Source organism: Scomber japonicus, chromosome 19 (assembly GCF_027409825.1).
Source record: "Scomber japonicus isolate fScoJap1 chromosome 19, fScoJap1.pri, whole genome shotgun sequence".
In the NCBI taxonomy this organism is placed as follows: domain Eukaryota; kingdom Metazoa; phylum Chordata; class Actinopteri; order Scombriformes; family Scombridae; genus Scomber; species Scomber japonicus.
This window is the reverse complement of record NC_070596.1, coordinates 17612606-17629294: the sequence shown is the minus strand read 5'-3', so window position 1 is coordinate 17629294 and position 16689 is coordinate 17612606. Positions and strand designations below refer to the sequence as shown.

Genomic DNA, 16689 nt, shown 5'->3' with positions numbered 1-16689 from the left:
ATAACAACAGAGCATCAATCAATAACATTCATTGTATCTAAAGTGTCCATTTGAGACTACATCTTCTACAGTAAGTGCTCCATTTGTTGTTGCTGTTTTGTGTTAGCTTCAGAGGTAAAAGAAGAATCGGCTGTGTGGAAGATGGTTCTCGTCGCAGCTGTCCTGCTGGTGTCTGTAGTGGGGTCTCTGAGCGTGGCCTACTACCTGTATGTCTGGAGAGGAGGAAGGATTCACTATCAGCCTCAGAAGGAGAATAATTATTCTTAAATCTAAATAAAGTGCTATCTCTTGAAGTCAAAGTTGTCAGTTTTTAGTCCACAGTTTGTGAAGATGTACAGCAGGAAAGTGTGAAGTGAACATAAATGGGACATACCCCCAAAATGAACTCTTTGCCTTAACTCTATATGTACATTTTCTCTTTCTACAAGTTGAACTGCCCTATGTTGCCACCTGATTTGGACAGAGCAGGTGTTTTTTGGTCTGGAACAGAAATGCCAGTGACATCTACATAATGCCCTAATAAGATACTTTTGGGTCTTCAGCCAAAGCTTTTATTTTTATTTTTTTTATTTTTTTATATATACAGTAAAGTTGTGTATAAAATGGAACCCAAGTTGTAGGCTACTTCAGATACAGATGCTTTTAAATGTTTATCATTGTTAGGTACTTCTGGTAATGACCACAACAATAGATTTTATGTGTACCAGAAATGATGAAATTACATCTTACATGAATAGCAGTGGTTCATCACATTCCAAATTATGCAGCTCTAAATGTGTTTAATACAAATGAGAAGTTAAAAGAACTGGATATCGTTTACACAAATTCTATTTCAGCATATACCAACCCAGTTATTGTAATGACCACTAGAGGTCCTTACTGCTCCTGAGTTTGCACTGTGCTCTGTCCAACAGTGAAGGACTGCTATGATGCACACTTGTGGGCTGACACACAGTGGTGGAAGAAGTACTCTGATCCTTTTAATTCAGTGAAAGTAAAAATGCTTAATTACAAGTTGCATGAAAAATCCTACTTAAATGAAAGTACATTAGTGTGTATGTATATATCTATCTCTGAGGGGTCATGAGATGATTGAGAGGAAAGAAAGGAGGGATGGGGGGTTCTGACATTTATTGAAATGAAACCAGGTGAGAAGTTTACAGGGAAAAACGACTCTTAAACATCTAAAATGTGAGCCCGACTACACGCTGCTTTTTGGGTGATGTCAAAAGGTTGAAAACCACTGGTTTCATCAAATCTTCATCTGAAAAGTAACTAAAGCTGTCAAATAAATGTAGTGAAGTAGTTAATATTTCCTCTTCAAATGTAGTGGAGAGGAAGTTTAGAGAACCATAAAATGGAAAAACTCAAAGTACTTGTACCTCAAAATTGTACTGAGTAAATATACTTTACTTTTAGTTACTTTCCATCACTGCTGTTATACTGCACAGCAAATTCATGACTTTACCCTGCACAAAACTACAGCTTGACCCCTCCTGTGATGGCTCAATGATGAGATTTTCAAGTTTCATGACTCCAACATCAGTTAGGTTTTTGTCTGTGTTTATGTATTTTAGAGCATTATGTTCAAAATGACAAAGGCATGAAAATGTGACTTTGGATTTACCATTTTATATAATGATCACATCTCTAGACTTTTAGAAACAGCATGTTCCTTTGTAATGGAGATAAAACTGCCCAAGCTCGTCTGTGTGAAAAGCCTATGATGATGTCATGTTAATAGATGATGCAGAAGTGTTTTGCATCTTCTGTGTCTTGATGAAATTTACATAAGCTGAATCCCTACAGTGATGATTCAGCTTTTTCATTAAAAGTTTTTTCCATGAAACATTTAGAAGACCTGTATTTTCCTCTGTAACCACCACTCCATCTTTCACCAAAGCACTTCTCACTTCACAAACTCCCATTTATGTTCTTGTTGGCTGCCTTTGGCGAACATATTCCTCTTCATAAGAACTCATCTTGATCAGAGTTATGGCAGGATTGGCAGGGAGGCTGTTGGCAAAAAACAGTATATTGCTAACACTAAAAGAGTAATGTTTTAATTCAGTGTCAAGCAAGCAGGCTCAGATCAAATCCACAAACATTTATAAGTCCCCCTTGAGCAATATCAGGTGGCATTAGGGGGCCCAAGGAGACAAAAAGCTGATGAATTGAATTAATCTCCCCTCCCGTGATGGATGGGCCTGTTCACAGGGGGTTGGAAAATGGGAGCATTGTTCATCTGTCACTCCGATTGCCATGTCCCTCTATGATTTGTGCCTGGGTTGTGAAGGCCACAAGTGGCCAAAAGACCTCCCTCTTCCCCTCTCACTTGTCTCACTGCTTTTTTTTCAAGGAATTCCCAGCCTTTCAATTGCTCCCACCCCCCACATCCCACACTGATATCCATACAGCCAGATGCAGAAAAACAAGGCTTCACTCAGGTCAAGCAAACATAAATATCTGTCACTTTGTCATACTCTGTGTACAGTTTGTGGGGCTTTATTGTAGCTTTCAATGTGTGCATTTGAGATAAAATTCAGACTCAAAATTATTTTATGGGCACTCGAACAGCGGTCATAACAATCCAATTATGTAAGATTTTTTATGTTTACTTAAATGCATGATCACAAACAAGCTTTTCTCAAAACTACTCTACACATTCTGGATCAAGTCATAATTTGCAAAAGGTGTATAATTATATTACAGAACATAATGTAATTTTAAACATAACACAATGAAAATGGAATGAAAAGAAAGACATCCAGACAAATTTGCCTAATTTCTAATTTAATCAAGTCAAATATGGAGAAGCTGCACCTAATTTGTTGCCTTGGTGCATATTTGTTTTTTTTTTCTACAAGGTTATATTAAAATTATTTCACTTGGGATTTGTTGTCTGAGCTTACATGCAGTATTCTGTTCCATTAAAATATGTCTTGAACACAGAGAAAGTCAAGTCATGCCTTAATTTCTTTTCATAATATCTCTTGTAATCCTCTTTTCTTGCTTTAACTGTAAGGCCCATGCAAGTACAAAGTGGAGCAGCTTGGCTTTTGACTAGACCTCTCTTTCAAAGGCCTTGTTTGGGACTCCAGACTTTAAAAAAATGAATGATTCAATCCTTTCCAATAAGTTTCTTTTAGCCCTATGTGTCTAGAGTAATAGATTGACGCTAAAACATGTATCAGCTGCTGACAAACAGAATGTAATCCAGTACTGTTCACTCATTTAAGACACAAAACCTGTTTAAACTTAGACTTGTAAATTTGTGGAGCCACGTCCTTGGTGCAGCACTCTTTAGTCCTCATTTGTTTCTTTTAAGCACTTGTGCCTTAAGAGGGTCAATGATTTCTTTGCTGCTTTTGTGCTGTGTGTGTGGATTACTGATTGAGATCTCCCTTGTTACCAGATGATAAACACAGAAGGTGAATGTTGAGGCAGAACCTGTGGAGATAGGGGGTGCTACTGGTGCAGAGGCGCTTTGCCTAAAAAGAAACAGCCAAAGAAGGAGGCATAGTTAGATTGTGGCGAATAGGAGATCCTCTGAAGTTTCAACCCTGAGGACCTATCCCATCATGATCACAGGAGGCTGAAGGAGAACGATTGATAGAAGAGGCGTGATTGTAGTTCCTCACCCCTTTTTAGAGGCACTTAATAAATGGTAAGGCGATATACAATCTTTTTTTTCTCTTATTGTTAATAAATCTTGTGCAGAGCCCATGTTGCAAACCAACAATGAAGTCATGCTACTTACAAGAAATGGGCGTGTATCCAAGACCTGATAGATCTTATTCCTCTTTGCTTTAGACTTCTGTTGTTGTCCAAAAACTATTAAAAACACATCAATGAGCCACACTGCTGCACTGGATGACATGTTGATTCATCCTGAAGACAATGGCTGCCACAGTGTGGGAACGTGATTCTTTTTACAGAGCTTTGCTAACTTTGTGTGCTACATATCACAACCTCTTAACTTTGTACTGAAATTCTTTGAGAAACTGGCCATGTAGCACAAAGTCAAGACGCTTGTAAGTATAAGTTCAGTGTTGGATTGGCTCTGAAATTTGTTGACAATAAGAAAAATATAGAAAATTCCCCATCCTTCTACTGAAATAATGAAAAAGAACCATCTATTATGCCTACTCACAACACACAAATGCAGAATCATCAGTGATCAGATGCCATTTGACTTCCTGCAGATTCCCAGATAAAGGGCAGACTGACTGGGACCCCTTCCCTTAAAATACCATAAACTAAAATGATCAGACATAGTCATTAATTATGGTCAATCAACCATAATTCTATTACACTACAATTGTGGTTACTACACTGCTCTCTCACTCTGTCACTTTGTCTCTCTCTCTCTCTCTCTCTCTCTCTCTCTCTCTCTCTCTCTCTCTCTCTCTCTCTCACTCTCTCTCTCCCTCTCTCTGACACACACACGCTCTCAGTGCCCCCCTTTGAGTGAATACTATGTTTGTGGAAAGGCCACTTTAAGGGCACTAACTGAAATGTTTGACGCTCGCTGGTCGATTTATTGAGGTCAGCGGAAGGCTACGTTTTGAGAAACAGAAGAGTGGGCTATGTTTGGATTGATTTTCATGAATGATTTTATGCTTTGAGCAAAAGAGAAACAAAAAGACAATCACGCCACATCAAATCACACCGCTAAAGAAATAAGGGGAGGGCAACATAAAAAATGAAGGGCAAGACCAGAGCCAGTGTCACTGAGCATTAAACTAATAAATATCAATTTCTGTCTGTGAGACGTGAAAACAAAGAGCATGGAGAATTATGTTGGATTACGCTGTTATGTTGGTTCCATCAAGTTCTTTACTCTTGAGGAGGATAAAATTAGCACATTATAGAAAACACAGGCAAGCAGCAACCTCAATCAAATAAAACGTGTTAAAACAAATACACCATTTTAGATTTTATTATTAAAATATAAAGGGTTGAAACCGGCATGAAAGATGCATATGTGCAAAATGCATGAGTTTAATAAAAAGTCTTTCATTCCCTAGAGTGACAGAAAACAATCAATATTCTATATTCATTTCATTTATGGAAACATGGAGCTACTGTATACACTGAAAAATCATGTCCTTTTTTGAACAGAATTATGCCAGAAATAATCCTGATTCATGTGGCTCAATACGTATTGGTTTGATATTCAAGTCAAACAAAAAATGACCTGACAGTTCTTGTTTCAACAAAGAAAGTCAGTTGTGAAAGAGGTGATTCCTGATTTGACAGTGCACAGTGTGATGCAGGCAGTGTGCTCAGTATGCTGGCAGAGCTCCCTCTCTCTTTGTGAAATGAATTAGGAGAACATGAAAACTGAGCAGACCTTCAGCAATACATTATGTATGAGGAGCTTGAAGGCTCCTACTGAATTCTGTTCAGGTGGCATCAGAGGGTGCAGCCAAGTGGAAATGCTGGCCGGTCACTTAAAGCACACTATCTGTGGTAATCTTTCTACATGAAAGCATCTCACACGGCCTGGGCTGTATTCTTCTACTTGCGGGTTGAAATATGCAACACAGGCAGGCTTCTTATAGTAGCCACAGAGGAGGTTTACTGGGGCAATAGGGGATTAAAGGCCTTGCTCTAACCTTCAGGCTATCTTCTACCCTGCATAACTTATAGTAGCATAAGCTACTATTTGCAATGTAAATCAAAATCTATATTTTGTTTCCCACTTTCACTTGATTTACTAGTTGCAGTCCATCTGTGGTAATCATCCTTGTCTGCAGTGTGAGACGAGGCCTGCAGCACACATGTCATCTGTGGATCAGTGAGTTTGACAGCTTGACATGAGTCCAAAATCAGATAACGCACCATATGATTCCTCATCATCTGTTGTTATGAGATAACATCTAATTTCCCATCTCTCGAGTCATCTTATGAAGACATTGTCTGCTCATTGTGAAATCAATATGCCACGGAAACGCCATTACAACAGTCTTCACAGTGCTTGTGTGAATCACTAGAGATCACAGATGAACATGTGCATATAGGCAGATGCAGAGACACACGCACATGCATGCATGCACATACGTGCGCACGCACACAAACACACACACACACACACACATATGCAAACACACCGTCACCTCCAGTATGTCCTTTGATATAACAAATACAATAGCTCACAAAGCACAAGTGCTCAGTATGATTAAATTGTGTCTCACTGCTTCGAGTCAAATCTATGGCATGTTGAGAAATGTGCATGTAAAACCACACCTGTATCAGGATGAATTACACTGGGTGCACTGGGCTCACAGAGTAGAGAGGATTGCGGTCAGTGGAGTGTATCCTTCGCTAACAGACACACAGCACATTACATTCACCAGTAGCAAAGTACTGAGAGAGGTAACACAGGACACACAACAGCAAAATATAAAAATATGTGATACCAGAACGCAGAGTGAGTGAGTGATTAGTCAATCAACAGGAAATTAATGGGCAGCATTTCTGATAATAAGTCAGTTGTGATTCTAGTTCTAATTTCTTAGATGTGAGGATTTGCTGCTTTATATCACTGTAAATGGAATAGCGTTGGGTGTTGGACTATTTCTTGGATAAAACCAAGCAATTTGTCACCTCACTGTAGACACTTGTGATGGGCATTTATTCACTATCATCAGGGTGATTAATCATAAAAATAACCAATAGACTAATTGGCAATGAATAGAAATTCTTAGTTGCAGCCTAAATGGATTATAGTAAAAGAAGCAAGCTTGTAAAGAGGAGATAAGAAGAAGAGTATTTTAGGGGATATGCAATGAGATAGTTAAAGTGGGGATACAGTAAACTGACAAGGAGACAAACAGTTAGACAGTCTCCCTCTGCGACCCGAACCAGAAGTGGACTGGACAGTTGAAAAACAACAACAATGAGCTGATGACAGTCTGAGAGAGGAGTTAGACCTGTAGACGTCCTGTGATTTAAAGTCTCTCTCACTCTCCCTCTCTCGCTGGCACTGCTATAATTTTCCTGGGTGGAATGATGGATGAGGCGGTGTCAGCCCATGTTCATTATAATGCACACCATCTATTCTTCTCAGCCAGACTCTGCGCGCTCCAGGAAATGCCAGCGAGGTAGCAGGAGCTGAAGAGAGGTAGAAACTCTCATCTGATTTCATAGAGAGAATTGGCTGCTAGGTGTGTGTTAACTTAGCGCGCAGTGATCCATCAATCACTAATGAAGGTACTGCAAGGCTCTTTCTTAAGAAAAGAATAATCCTCTGGGTATGGATGATAAACACCCTTCTATGTCCATATGAGCGTAATCCTTTGCAATGTGCTGATGCTGAATCATTAATGAGCACTCCAACAGTTAGCTGTGTGCAAAAACATTTAGAAAAACAGGAAGCAGGAGTATTATAGCCTATTGGTGATATTAACATAAACCAGCAATAATAAAGAAAAAATGCTTTCTTCTCACAAATGGCTTTTTATCTCTGTTAGGGAATGAACAGTGAGGCAAGGGCACAAGTTTTATTGTTTATTTCATAAATGTGGGTTTTTATTTACCCACAAAATGACACTCAACTAAGCAAATGTGATAACAAACTAAATTGGGGCCTAAAAACACAATATTTGAATTAACTATTAATAAAGACAACATGTATAGTTTGCTGCTAACTGTATAAAATAAAAGCTGTTCATTCTTAAACTTACAAAATGTAACTGTAAAGTATACAAAATAAAAAAGTTTCACCTGTAAACCCCCTGCTGCTGCAGGAGGTTGGTATAGTCCATTTGGAGGGATTTAACAGTTCTTCCTGCACCAGCCAAACTTTTACATGATGGAAGACAACCCCCAGACTAACACTGCAGTAACTCAAAAGTAAGTGATGACAATAAACTGAATGTGCGTGCTTCACTTAGAAATGAAGTATGTTAAAAATACTACCAAAATTGCAAAAACCAAACTGGGGTGGTTCATGAGAATTTTGAATGTCAATCTAAATGAGAAGAAACAGTGAGTAGAAGTGAGGGTGGGTGGAACACATGTTAAGAATGAAAGAAAATGAATGAATGAATGAATGAATGAAAAAAAGGAAAGATCAGATCTAAAATTAGACTTGAGAAAGAATAATTTAAACATGATTCATACAGCAACCATAGTTTCCTTAACTAACTTATCATTCTGCCCCCAATCCTCTACTGCTGTCGCTGAAGCCTTTTTTTTCTCCACCCGCCTTCAGTTCAATTTCAAAAAGAGAAAACTAGAGCAGTCAGAAAGTCTTGTTAGCTTTATTTTCTGTCATTGTTTCCTTTGTTGCTGTATTCATGTTCTACTGTCTGTATTCTCTGTATTTTAAACAAAAGGTGACTTGAAATGCCACACTTTAAAGCACATTTTCTAAAATAACACTAAGAAAAATTCTGCCTGTAAAAAAAGGAAAACATGATAAATATTTCAGACTGCTGGTGTGACTGTGGCTATGAACAGCACTATTTCTAACCTCAATTTCATTCCTGGCTTAGTTCATTTCATAAGTGATTAATAAGCTTTAAAGGACGGAAATTCAAACAAAATTGACCAAGTTGCAAGATTTTACCACTATTAATCAACAATTAAGTTGGAATCAGCTTTACTTCCTCACAGACCCCACCGCTCTATAGTGAAATCAAATGAAATGATGAATGATTGATTAAATAATATATCTATCAATGCAAAAATTCCCTATATAAATACTTTTACCTCTTTTGATCTTATTAAAACCCAGTGTAAAAATTACTGACAACCATTCCCTTTACCACAAACTGAGCTTGATGAAGGTGACATTACCCATGTTTGGCATCAATCAGAGCCCAGACAGGTCGGACTCCCTGTTGGACTTCTTAAGAGCAAACTGTGAGTGGTGGTTAAAGAGGGTCTGTAGTGCAAACAGAATATTATAAGTGAATTTCATGTGTGGCAAAAATATTTGTGCCACCTGAATATATGTCTGCATATATTCAGGTGAGTATTTACTGCACCTTGTCATTTTATGTGTCAGGAGACTAAATGAAAGGTGCACTTCAGCAGAAACACACACACACACACAAACACAAACAAAAACACGCAAATGCCTATCCACTTGATCACGAAACAAGTCTAAACAGATTGTCTAGACAAACATATTATCTTTAATCAGAGCAGTAATGCATCTTTTCTCCTCACACAGAACAAGTCAGTGGGGGCCTGATGAGGGGGAAAGGCTTGGCATATTGAAATAGATTTATTCCAACTGATAACATCTCATCCTATCAGCTCCACACCAAGTGTGCCAAACTGTGTGTGTAAGAGTCTTTTTGAAAGCCTTTAAGGATGTATTGAACAAAAAAGGAGGGGGAAAAAGTCTCCAAATGAGTTCTGGATCATTCCTAGTGCAAAGGGATCAATAACCGCCAGGCTAAGCCCTCGCTCATCCATCTGATTCATATCTTTTTTTCCCCTCCTGCCTCTCAGATAGAAGAAGAATCACTGGACTAAAGGCTCCCACTCTGTGGCAATATGTACCAGCTGTTTCCTCACATACATACAGTAAAGCTGTATTAAGTGATTCATGTCAGAATTATGCTTGTATCATAATGGATTGGATATGTCAGTATATGATGATTTTTTTCTTGAAATATATGCCAGCAGAAGGAACATAGAGTTGTCTATAAATAGCTCAGTTAGATTTACACTCGAGGGGTAACATCTCTTACATGTAGAAATGATATTGCATTCAGCCTGGAACAAGCTATAAATTATAAAACAAATCCAACTGCTGCCGCGGTGCATGTTGTATGCTGTCGTTTATATACTTCACATGATGCTGTTCAGATGTCTCAAAGAAAACATAAAAATCCCACAACCGCCACATAAAAATTACATTCCTGTGTCATTTATTTACAGTACCTGAGTATGATGACTCTTGTACTTAGAATAATAAAATAATATAATTGTCGAAAGATGACAGCATTTCTTTGTTGTTAGTAAAAAGCCACACAAAATATTTAATAGTGTATTTCTGTAAACTGTTAGGCTGCCTCTTTTAATCATACAGTAGCTCTGCAGCTGATCGTCCCTCTTATCTCTACAGCTGATACGCTGTTATTATTTTGTAAAGGCTCTGATTGAGGCTGGCATAGAGAGGAAACTTCACTTGTCACTGACCGTAACTAATTTACTGGTAGACATAGTCTCAGCCGAATCTTCATGCAGACACACTGCCTTGCAAAGTAACTCCCTGGACTCCCTGGAGCCTGATAATAGGTTAAAGGGTTAGGTAATTTTTGCAGTGCGAGTGTAGGCTTTTAAAACTTATTGCAGCTTTATGGCTACAAATAAAATAGTCATTTCAGCTCAGTGTGATGCATTTTATTTTTCCGTGAGATTGAGGGATAAAAGGCTTATTGAGTGAATAAAGTAACTTTTGAAAAACCTTTAGGGGGATCCATGTGCAAAGGTCTGTAGCTATTGACTAGTCTGCCTGTTTATTAATATTGTTCAAGATAACAGCTGTTCAAGATAACAGTCTGCACTGTATCATTTGGCAAAAGAGCATTGAGTTGACAACAGTAAGGAAATGTACAGTTAACTCTGAGGCATAAACAAGAAATCCAGATATGTTTATAATAAACATAATGAAAATCCAAACACATATAGACTATATAATGAGCACCTCTAATAAATGATTAATAGTCACAAATATTTGATGGACTGACGCCTGGATAGCCCCTTCTGTCTACCTCAGGAAACTGTGGCTTTAATAATAATCTTTTGTTCTTCAGCCTCAAAGGGCACCACCTGCATTCCCAGAGAACAGAGAGAACAACTGAAGCACACTTTATAGATGGTGTAGACAAAACCTCCAACAGTATGCACAATGCCTATATGAGTGTAACAAAGCAAGTGTGCAGTACATTGACTGGACAACAAACAAGACATATTTGTACTGTCTAAGCTGAAATAATTGATTATGATATAATTGGGGCCATTGAGGTCATGATCTATGTATTTTTTTCTGGGAACAGCAACCTTGGAGGGAGTTTACAAGTTAAACTTAGTCCACTATGTTTATTTAAATTGGATTACTGTTATGTTAACAAAATGAATAAATTAATGCAGGATTTACTCACAAGAGATTGGTTTATTTTATATTTTATTACTTATGTGATTTTCCAATAAATTCCTAATAATTTTGTAATATGGTAATGATTAGAGGAAAAATAGGCACAAGGTTCTGGGATAAGTATTTGAGTCAGACTTTAGTGGAGTGTATGAGCAGTGATTTCAAGTAGACTTTTCTTTAAAGAACAGCTCCACTCAAACCTTAATCAGTGGATTTTTGGCCAATCAGGTGCAGCACAAGAGTCTGTAAACACAACATTGACATAATATCACCCTATAAAGTTCAAGAGGTAAACATGTTTATACCTCTAGCAGACACACAACAACAAGCATTCATTTAGAGTCATTATTGTGTCAACCTAAGTAATGTAAGTCAAACTTTTTGTCTCTTTTTAGCTCTGTTTTGGGTCTTCACTGACTCCTAACGGAAATCTTTAGCTGCTAAAATGCTCCACTATGTCACAGCTAAGTTTGCTTGTTTCTGGATGGACAAGTTGCATACAGTGTTTTTTTTCCTTTATCATTGAGATTAGCTCTGTGCTGCAAACAAGTTGGCAACAGTGGTGAGAGTGAACCAAAACAGTAAAGCTGTAGGTGGTAAAACCAAAAGAAAGATGCTAAAAAGGGGATTCCTTGGCACCAACATCTCAGACCAAAACAAACAATACTCAATGAAGTTTTGGGGGGGGGGGGGGGGGGGGTTAGGGTTAGGGTTATTTCTGGCTTCAAAAGTTCCACTAAACATATTTTAGTGTACTGTTTGGCTGTTATTTAATAAAGTTTGTGACACCTCTGCTATCTTAAAAATGGACATGGAGGACATGTACTAACATGCATGCCCTGCCAGTACAATATCTGTACATGGAATCATTATTTTTTGCAGATATAATCGTCTATCTCTGTGAATGCAATTTGAGAAAATCCCTATAATTAAACAATTTTAGGCTTTCTTTGAGGTGTCTTGGAGGGGTGGGGTGTGTATGTGTGTGTGTGTGTGTGGGGGGGGGGGGTTCCCTCATGACCTCATCATCTCTAAAATCCAGCAACAGCGACATGACAGCAACCAAAAAGCTTTGATTTGAATGTGTTCATTTATGTCATCAGTACTTGATTACCTCCTTAAAGAAAAAATGTTGCAAGCGTTATGATGTGATCTATTTGGCGAGTGTAATGTAACCTACATAGAGATCTCTTATGAAACACAGTGTGAGCTCAGTAAGTCATTCTGACCTCTATTCTGTCACATCCTCTGTTGTGAGAACACAGTTACATTATGTAACAATGCATCACAGAATGACACCGTGCAGACATGAAAAAAAAAAATCATATAAAAAAACGTTATTTTATTCAAACACTTTAACAGGCAGGTTATACATGAAACAACAAATATACCTTTAACAACAATAAAAGGACTTCCTTTGACTGCGTCGCATGCAGTCTCATATCAAAAGATACCAAACAGTACTGTAATCCCAGACTTTGATCACGTGAGCTCAAACTTGGTCAAATGGGAAGGCGAGTCTCTGTAGTATGCTTCCGACCGCCATTACATTACAATGCGCGGTGGGCTGGACGAAAGCAAACAGACACACAGGGTGAGAATGGCACACTCGGGCTTCACACACACTCCTACTTATTTACCGATATAATAAAAACAGCAGCAGCAACAACAACAACAACCACAACTCTGAGAGACATACAACGAGGAAGAGATCGCGCTTCTGCTTCTTCTACTGAAATTATGCTCACGTTAGAGGATTTACTCCAATAATCCAAAAAATCATCAACAATTTTTCGAGATGGAGGATTTTTAAATGCTGCGGTGCTTTCTAAAGAACAATCCTGCAGCGTGGATCACATTCTCCAGATGAGGACTGTCTTTTTCTTTTTTCTTTTCTTGAACTCTTGCATTTAAGAAATCATCTTTGTGTGTGTATGCGTGTGTGTATGTGTGTGTGTGTGTGTGTGCAAGACTGAGGCAGCTGTGGCCGTGAGAGGACGTTTCGTAATGATATAAAAACTGAAAGGAAGGAAGGATTTTTTCAAGCCTCCGTCTACAGCAGCCTGCTCGTCGCTTTCCTGGTGGTGGTGGAGGAAGAATAGTTTCTCTCGATCGGGGAGGCTTTCACTCATGATTCGGGTTACTGGGAACCCGCTCGACTTTGTCCGCCCTGCCACGAATTGGAGCACTATAGGCTATAGGGGGGGCGGGAGGGATTGGTGGTGGTGGTCGTGGTTGGGGGCTTTTTTTTTTCTCTTCTTCAGTTTTTAGCGACCCTCGTCCTGCGGTCCGTTTAATTGAAGAGCAACAGAGGGATTAAACATTCCTGCTCGCAGCTCGCCTGTTTGTGTGTGTGTGTGTGTATGTGTGTGTGAGAAAGAGAGAGAGAGAGAGAGAGAGAGAGGCAGACTGGGTTACATTGAGAGAGGAACGGTTGTGGTAAGAAAGGAGGCTATAAATAGCTCATGCAATTCTCGAAAACTATCACAAGTGGTGCATCAGCTTGTGGAGCAGACGGAATCAGATATCCTGCATGTAACGCCTCGCCTCTAAGTTAATTGTTTCGCAGAGAGAAGAGAAAGTGATATTTGAAGAAAAAGAAGTTTTGAGGCTGATTTCTTCAATTTTTTGGTTGTTTTTGTTTTTTTCTTGGGGGGTGGGAATGGGTTTGGGATGGGGGGGGAGACGCGGATAAAAGCAGTCGTTTTTCCCATGGATTATGCTCATTTAATGATGAAACTATCAGCGGAAAGACTGGCTGATCTTCCCCTGCGTGTGGATTGAAATGGATACATTCGTGTGCCTTTGACAGTGATCAGATTTGGGAATCGCCTGACCTGGATTGTAACAATGTTTTGATCCCCTGCTTGGATTTACAACATTACAGCTCGCTTTTGGCTTTTATGGATGCATTCTGTACTTCTTTCTGAATACGCCCATTCCTCTGCCCGACTGTCTATTATCTGGACCTCTTGTGAGGTTTATAAGCCTGCTTGTTTTTGGCCGTGTCGTGGCAGGCTTGGGGAAACCGATTTGTCAGCCCTGCTCGGTGTTTTGATGCCGATGTAGGATTTCGACATGCCCAGCGCTGACGACCCCAACGGCGGACGATTATGACTACAACAACGAATTGGGTGGCTAACGGGGCAAGCCTTGAGGACTGCCACTCCAACATCTTCTCTCTGGTACGGTATAAATAAATCATGCTCGTCACAGACACGCGAGCCAGTTGTGATCGACATGTCATAAGACCGTGGGAGGCACGCTTAAATGTGTGTCTGCTGTACAAAGGTGAACCATATTGCTGATGTTGTTATTAGGCAATCATTAACACTGGTTAGTGGTGTAAAAAGCTCCGTATTTTTACAGCTAAGCCTGTTATAATAAGACACATCATCCCCGAGGCTTAAATCAACACCATTTAAAAAGGAGCAACTCTATTTTATTGTCTCGTTATGCTTAAAATTAAAAATTTCCAAACGCTGCCAAAACAATCTGACCAATTATTTTTATGTTACTAGCAGTTTTGGTATAATGAACAATAGATAAACACTATTTTTCTCCCTTTAAGAGCACAGTTTTCTATTGCCAGTATCTCCCCTCCCTATAAATAATCATTTTACTGGAAATCTGTCTGGAACTCAGTTTCATTGCCAAGCAACTAACTTGGAGAGAAGGCGTATTGCTGCCTCTGTCAAATATTTCTATAGCCGGAAAATAAAAAAAAGAGATTTTCTGATATGTCAAGCTACACAAATGGCTCACCAGGTCATAAATCAGAAGATTATGTGAACTGAAGAGCAGCCAAAAGCCCCCCTCCCCAATCATCTTATCAGATAAAAGCTGATAAAATTATAATGTTATCCCTGTGAAAGAAAAATAAGATTTTGAGAGACAGCAACATGTATCTGGCACACAACGGAAACAGCAGCACTTTCACACTCACTTTATCTAAAAAAGAGAAAGGAAAAAAAGGTGGCTTTTGATCATCATTTTTTGCAGAAGTCACTGTTTGTTTTGTTTTTTTTGGAGGGGGTGTGGGTAGTGGAGATTGTGCTGTTTGTCTTTTTCACAGTTTTCATACTGCAATCAGTGAGTTAACTGTCCTACTACAACAGGCAGCGAAGTGGAAAGGCATGCGGTAGACTGAGCCCAGGCACAGGCTGCTGAGAACCACAACAACATAGTGGTCCTGAGGGCTTTTTTAGGTGATCATGCAGGATGTCCACCAGCAACAGCAGCCGTCCCCTGTTGCACTACACAAATCACACTTAAGCTAAATAAACAAAAGTCACACGATATGGATTAAAATGTTCTTGGCATAGACGTTCAGTTATCATGCAGCTTACAGAAATATCTCAAATCTAAATCTCTATCAAATCATATTTTCATGTGTGTCAGTCATTTTTGTGATTGCAAAGGAGACAGATATTTATCTTTAGCTTCTTCTATTCAAACTACTTTTTTAGAAACACCTCCCAAAGGCAAATTGATTGTCTGTGAAATAAATGGATCAGCGCTCCAGTGTCAGACGTCTTAAAAGTCTTTCAGTCTCGACATGCAACAGTCAAAAACAGTGATTACATCTCTGTCAACTTCCCAGATGAGGTTATTCCCTCATGGAGAAGCTTTCATTCACCCGCCGTGGTGTAGTTGGCCATCGTGCTGGCCCTGTAAACATCCCTTTCAAACTGAAAGAGAATGAGACCATCCATCAGCTGGCTTGTTGAGAATATTTATGACTGGCTAGTGCCACAGCGGTTAGTCACTGGCAAGGCTCCTATAGGGAAGTCCAAGACAGAACAAAACACTAATGACAACACCGAGTGTCCTGGTTAGAGGGTATGACGGAGACAAAGAGACAAAGAGATGCAGCATGCTTCCTGATGTTGGAGATGAGACAGATGTGAGCTTTAAGCTAAAGTAGTGGCGGTAGAGTGGTGGAAGTAAATGAATCAAATCAGGTGTGAGTATTGATCGAGAAAAGCAGACTCAGAAAAAATGTAATCAATCTGAGTAAGTGCACAGTTAGTATTTCCTGCATGCATTTTACTGCTTATTACTTGGATTAGTGCTGAAACAATTTGTAGATTAATTGATTAGTCAATTGACAGAAAATGATTGTGCAGCTTTTTTCACAATCAATAAGTAGTTGGAGTTATTTGTCAAAGAAAAATGCCAAATATTTATTGGTTCTAACTTGAGAATTGTGAGAATATCCTGATTTTTTGATTTTTGACTGTCGCTGCTACAATTTTTTTATGATGACACATGAGGTTCCAGGACATTTTGACATGCATTTTCAGTATTTTCTGAAATGTTATAAATAAAAAAAATTAATCATCCGATTAAAAAATAGTGGAATATTTCTTGTCTAGTATTTCATACTGACCATGTTCTTACATAAAGGTCTTGTAACCAGTGAGCATTCTGGTCTGACAACCTGTTAAACAGCATTCCAGCATGCAATAACCTCGTCCCTCACACTGATTTACTGGCTGTTATTGCAGCCTGCATCAATAAAAAACTACCTAAAACACGTAAGTGCCCATACTGTGGGACTGTAT

The 16689-nt window shown here is 38.9% G+C and overlaps 1 protein-coding gene across 2 annotated transcripts in view; it reads left to right on the top strand.

Moving 5' to 3' along the window:
- Positions 1 to 13810: 13810 nt before the first annotated feature.
- Positions 13811 to 16689, top strand: part of LOC128380046 (mediator of RNA polymerase II transcription subunit 13-like) — a 76146-nt gene continuing 73267 nt past the window's right edge. For both annotated transcript variants that reach the window (XM_053339721.1, XM_053339720.1), the window contains exon 1: positions 13811 to 14307. In XM_053339721.1, coding sequence (XP_053195696.1) covers positions 14236 to 14307 — 72 coding nt within the window. In that variant the 5' untranslated portion in view covers positions 13811 to 14235. The remainder of the gene's footprint in view (positions 14308 to 16689) is intronic.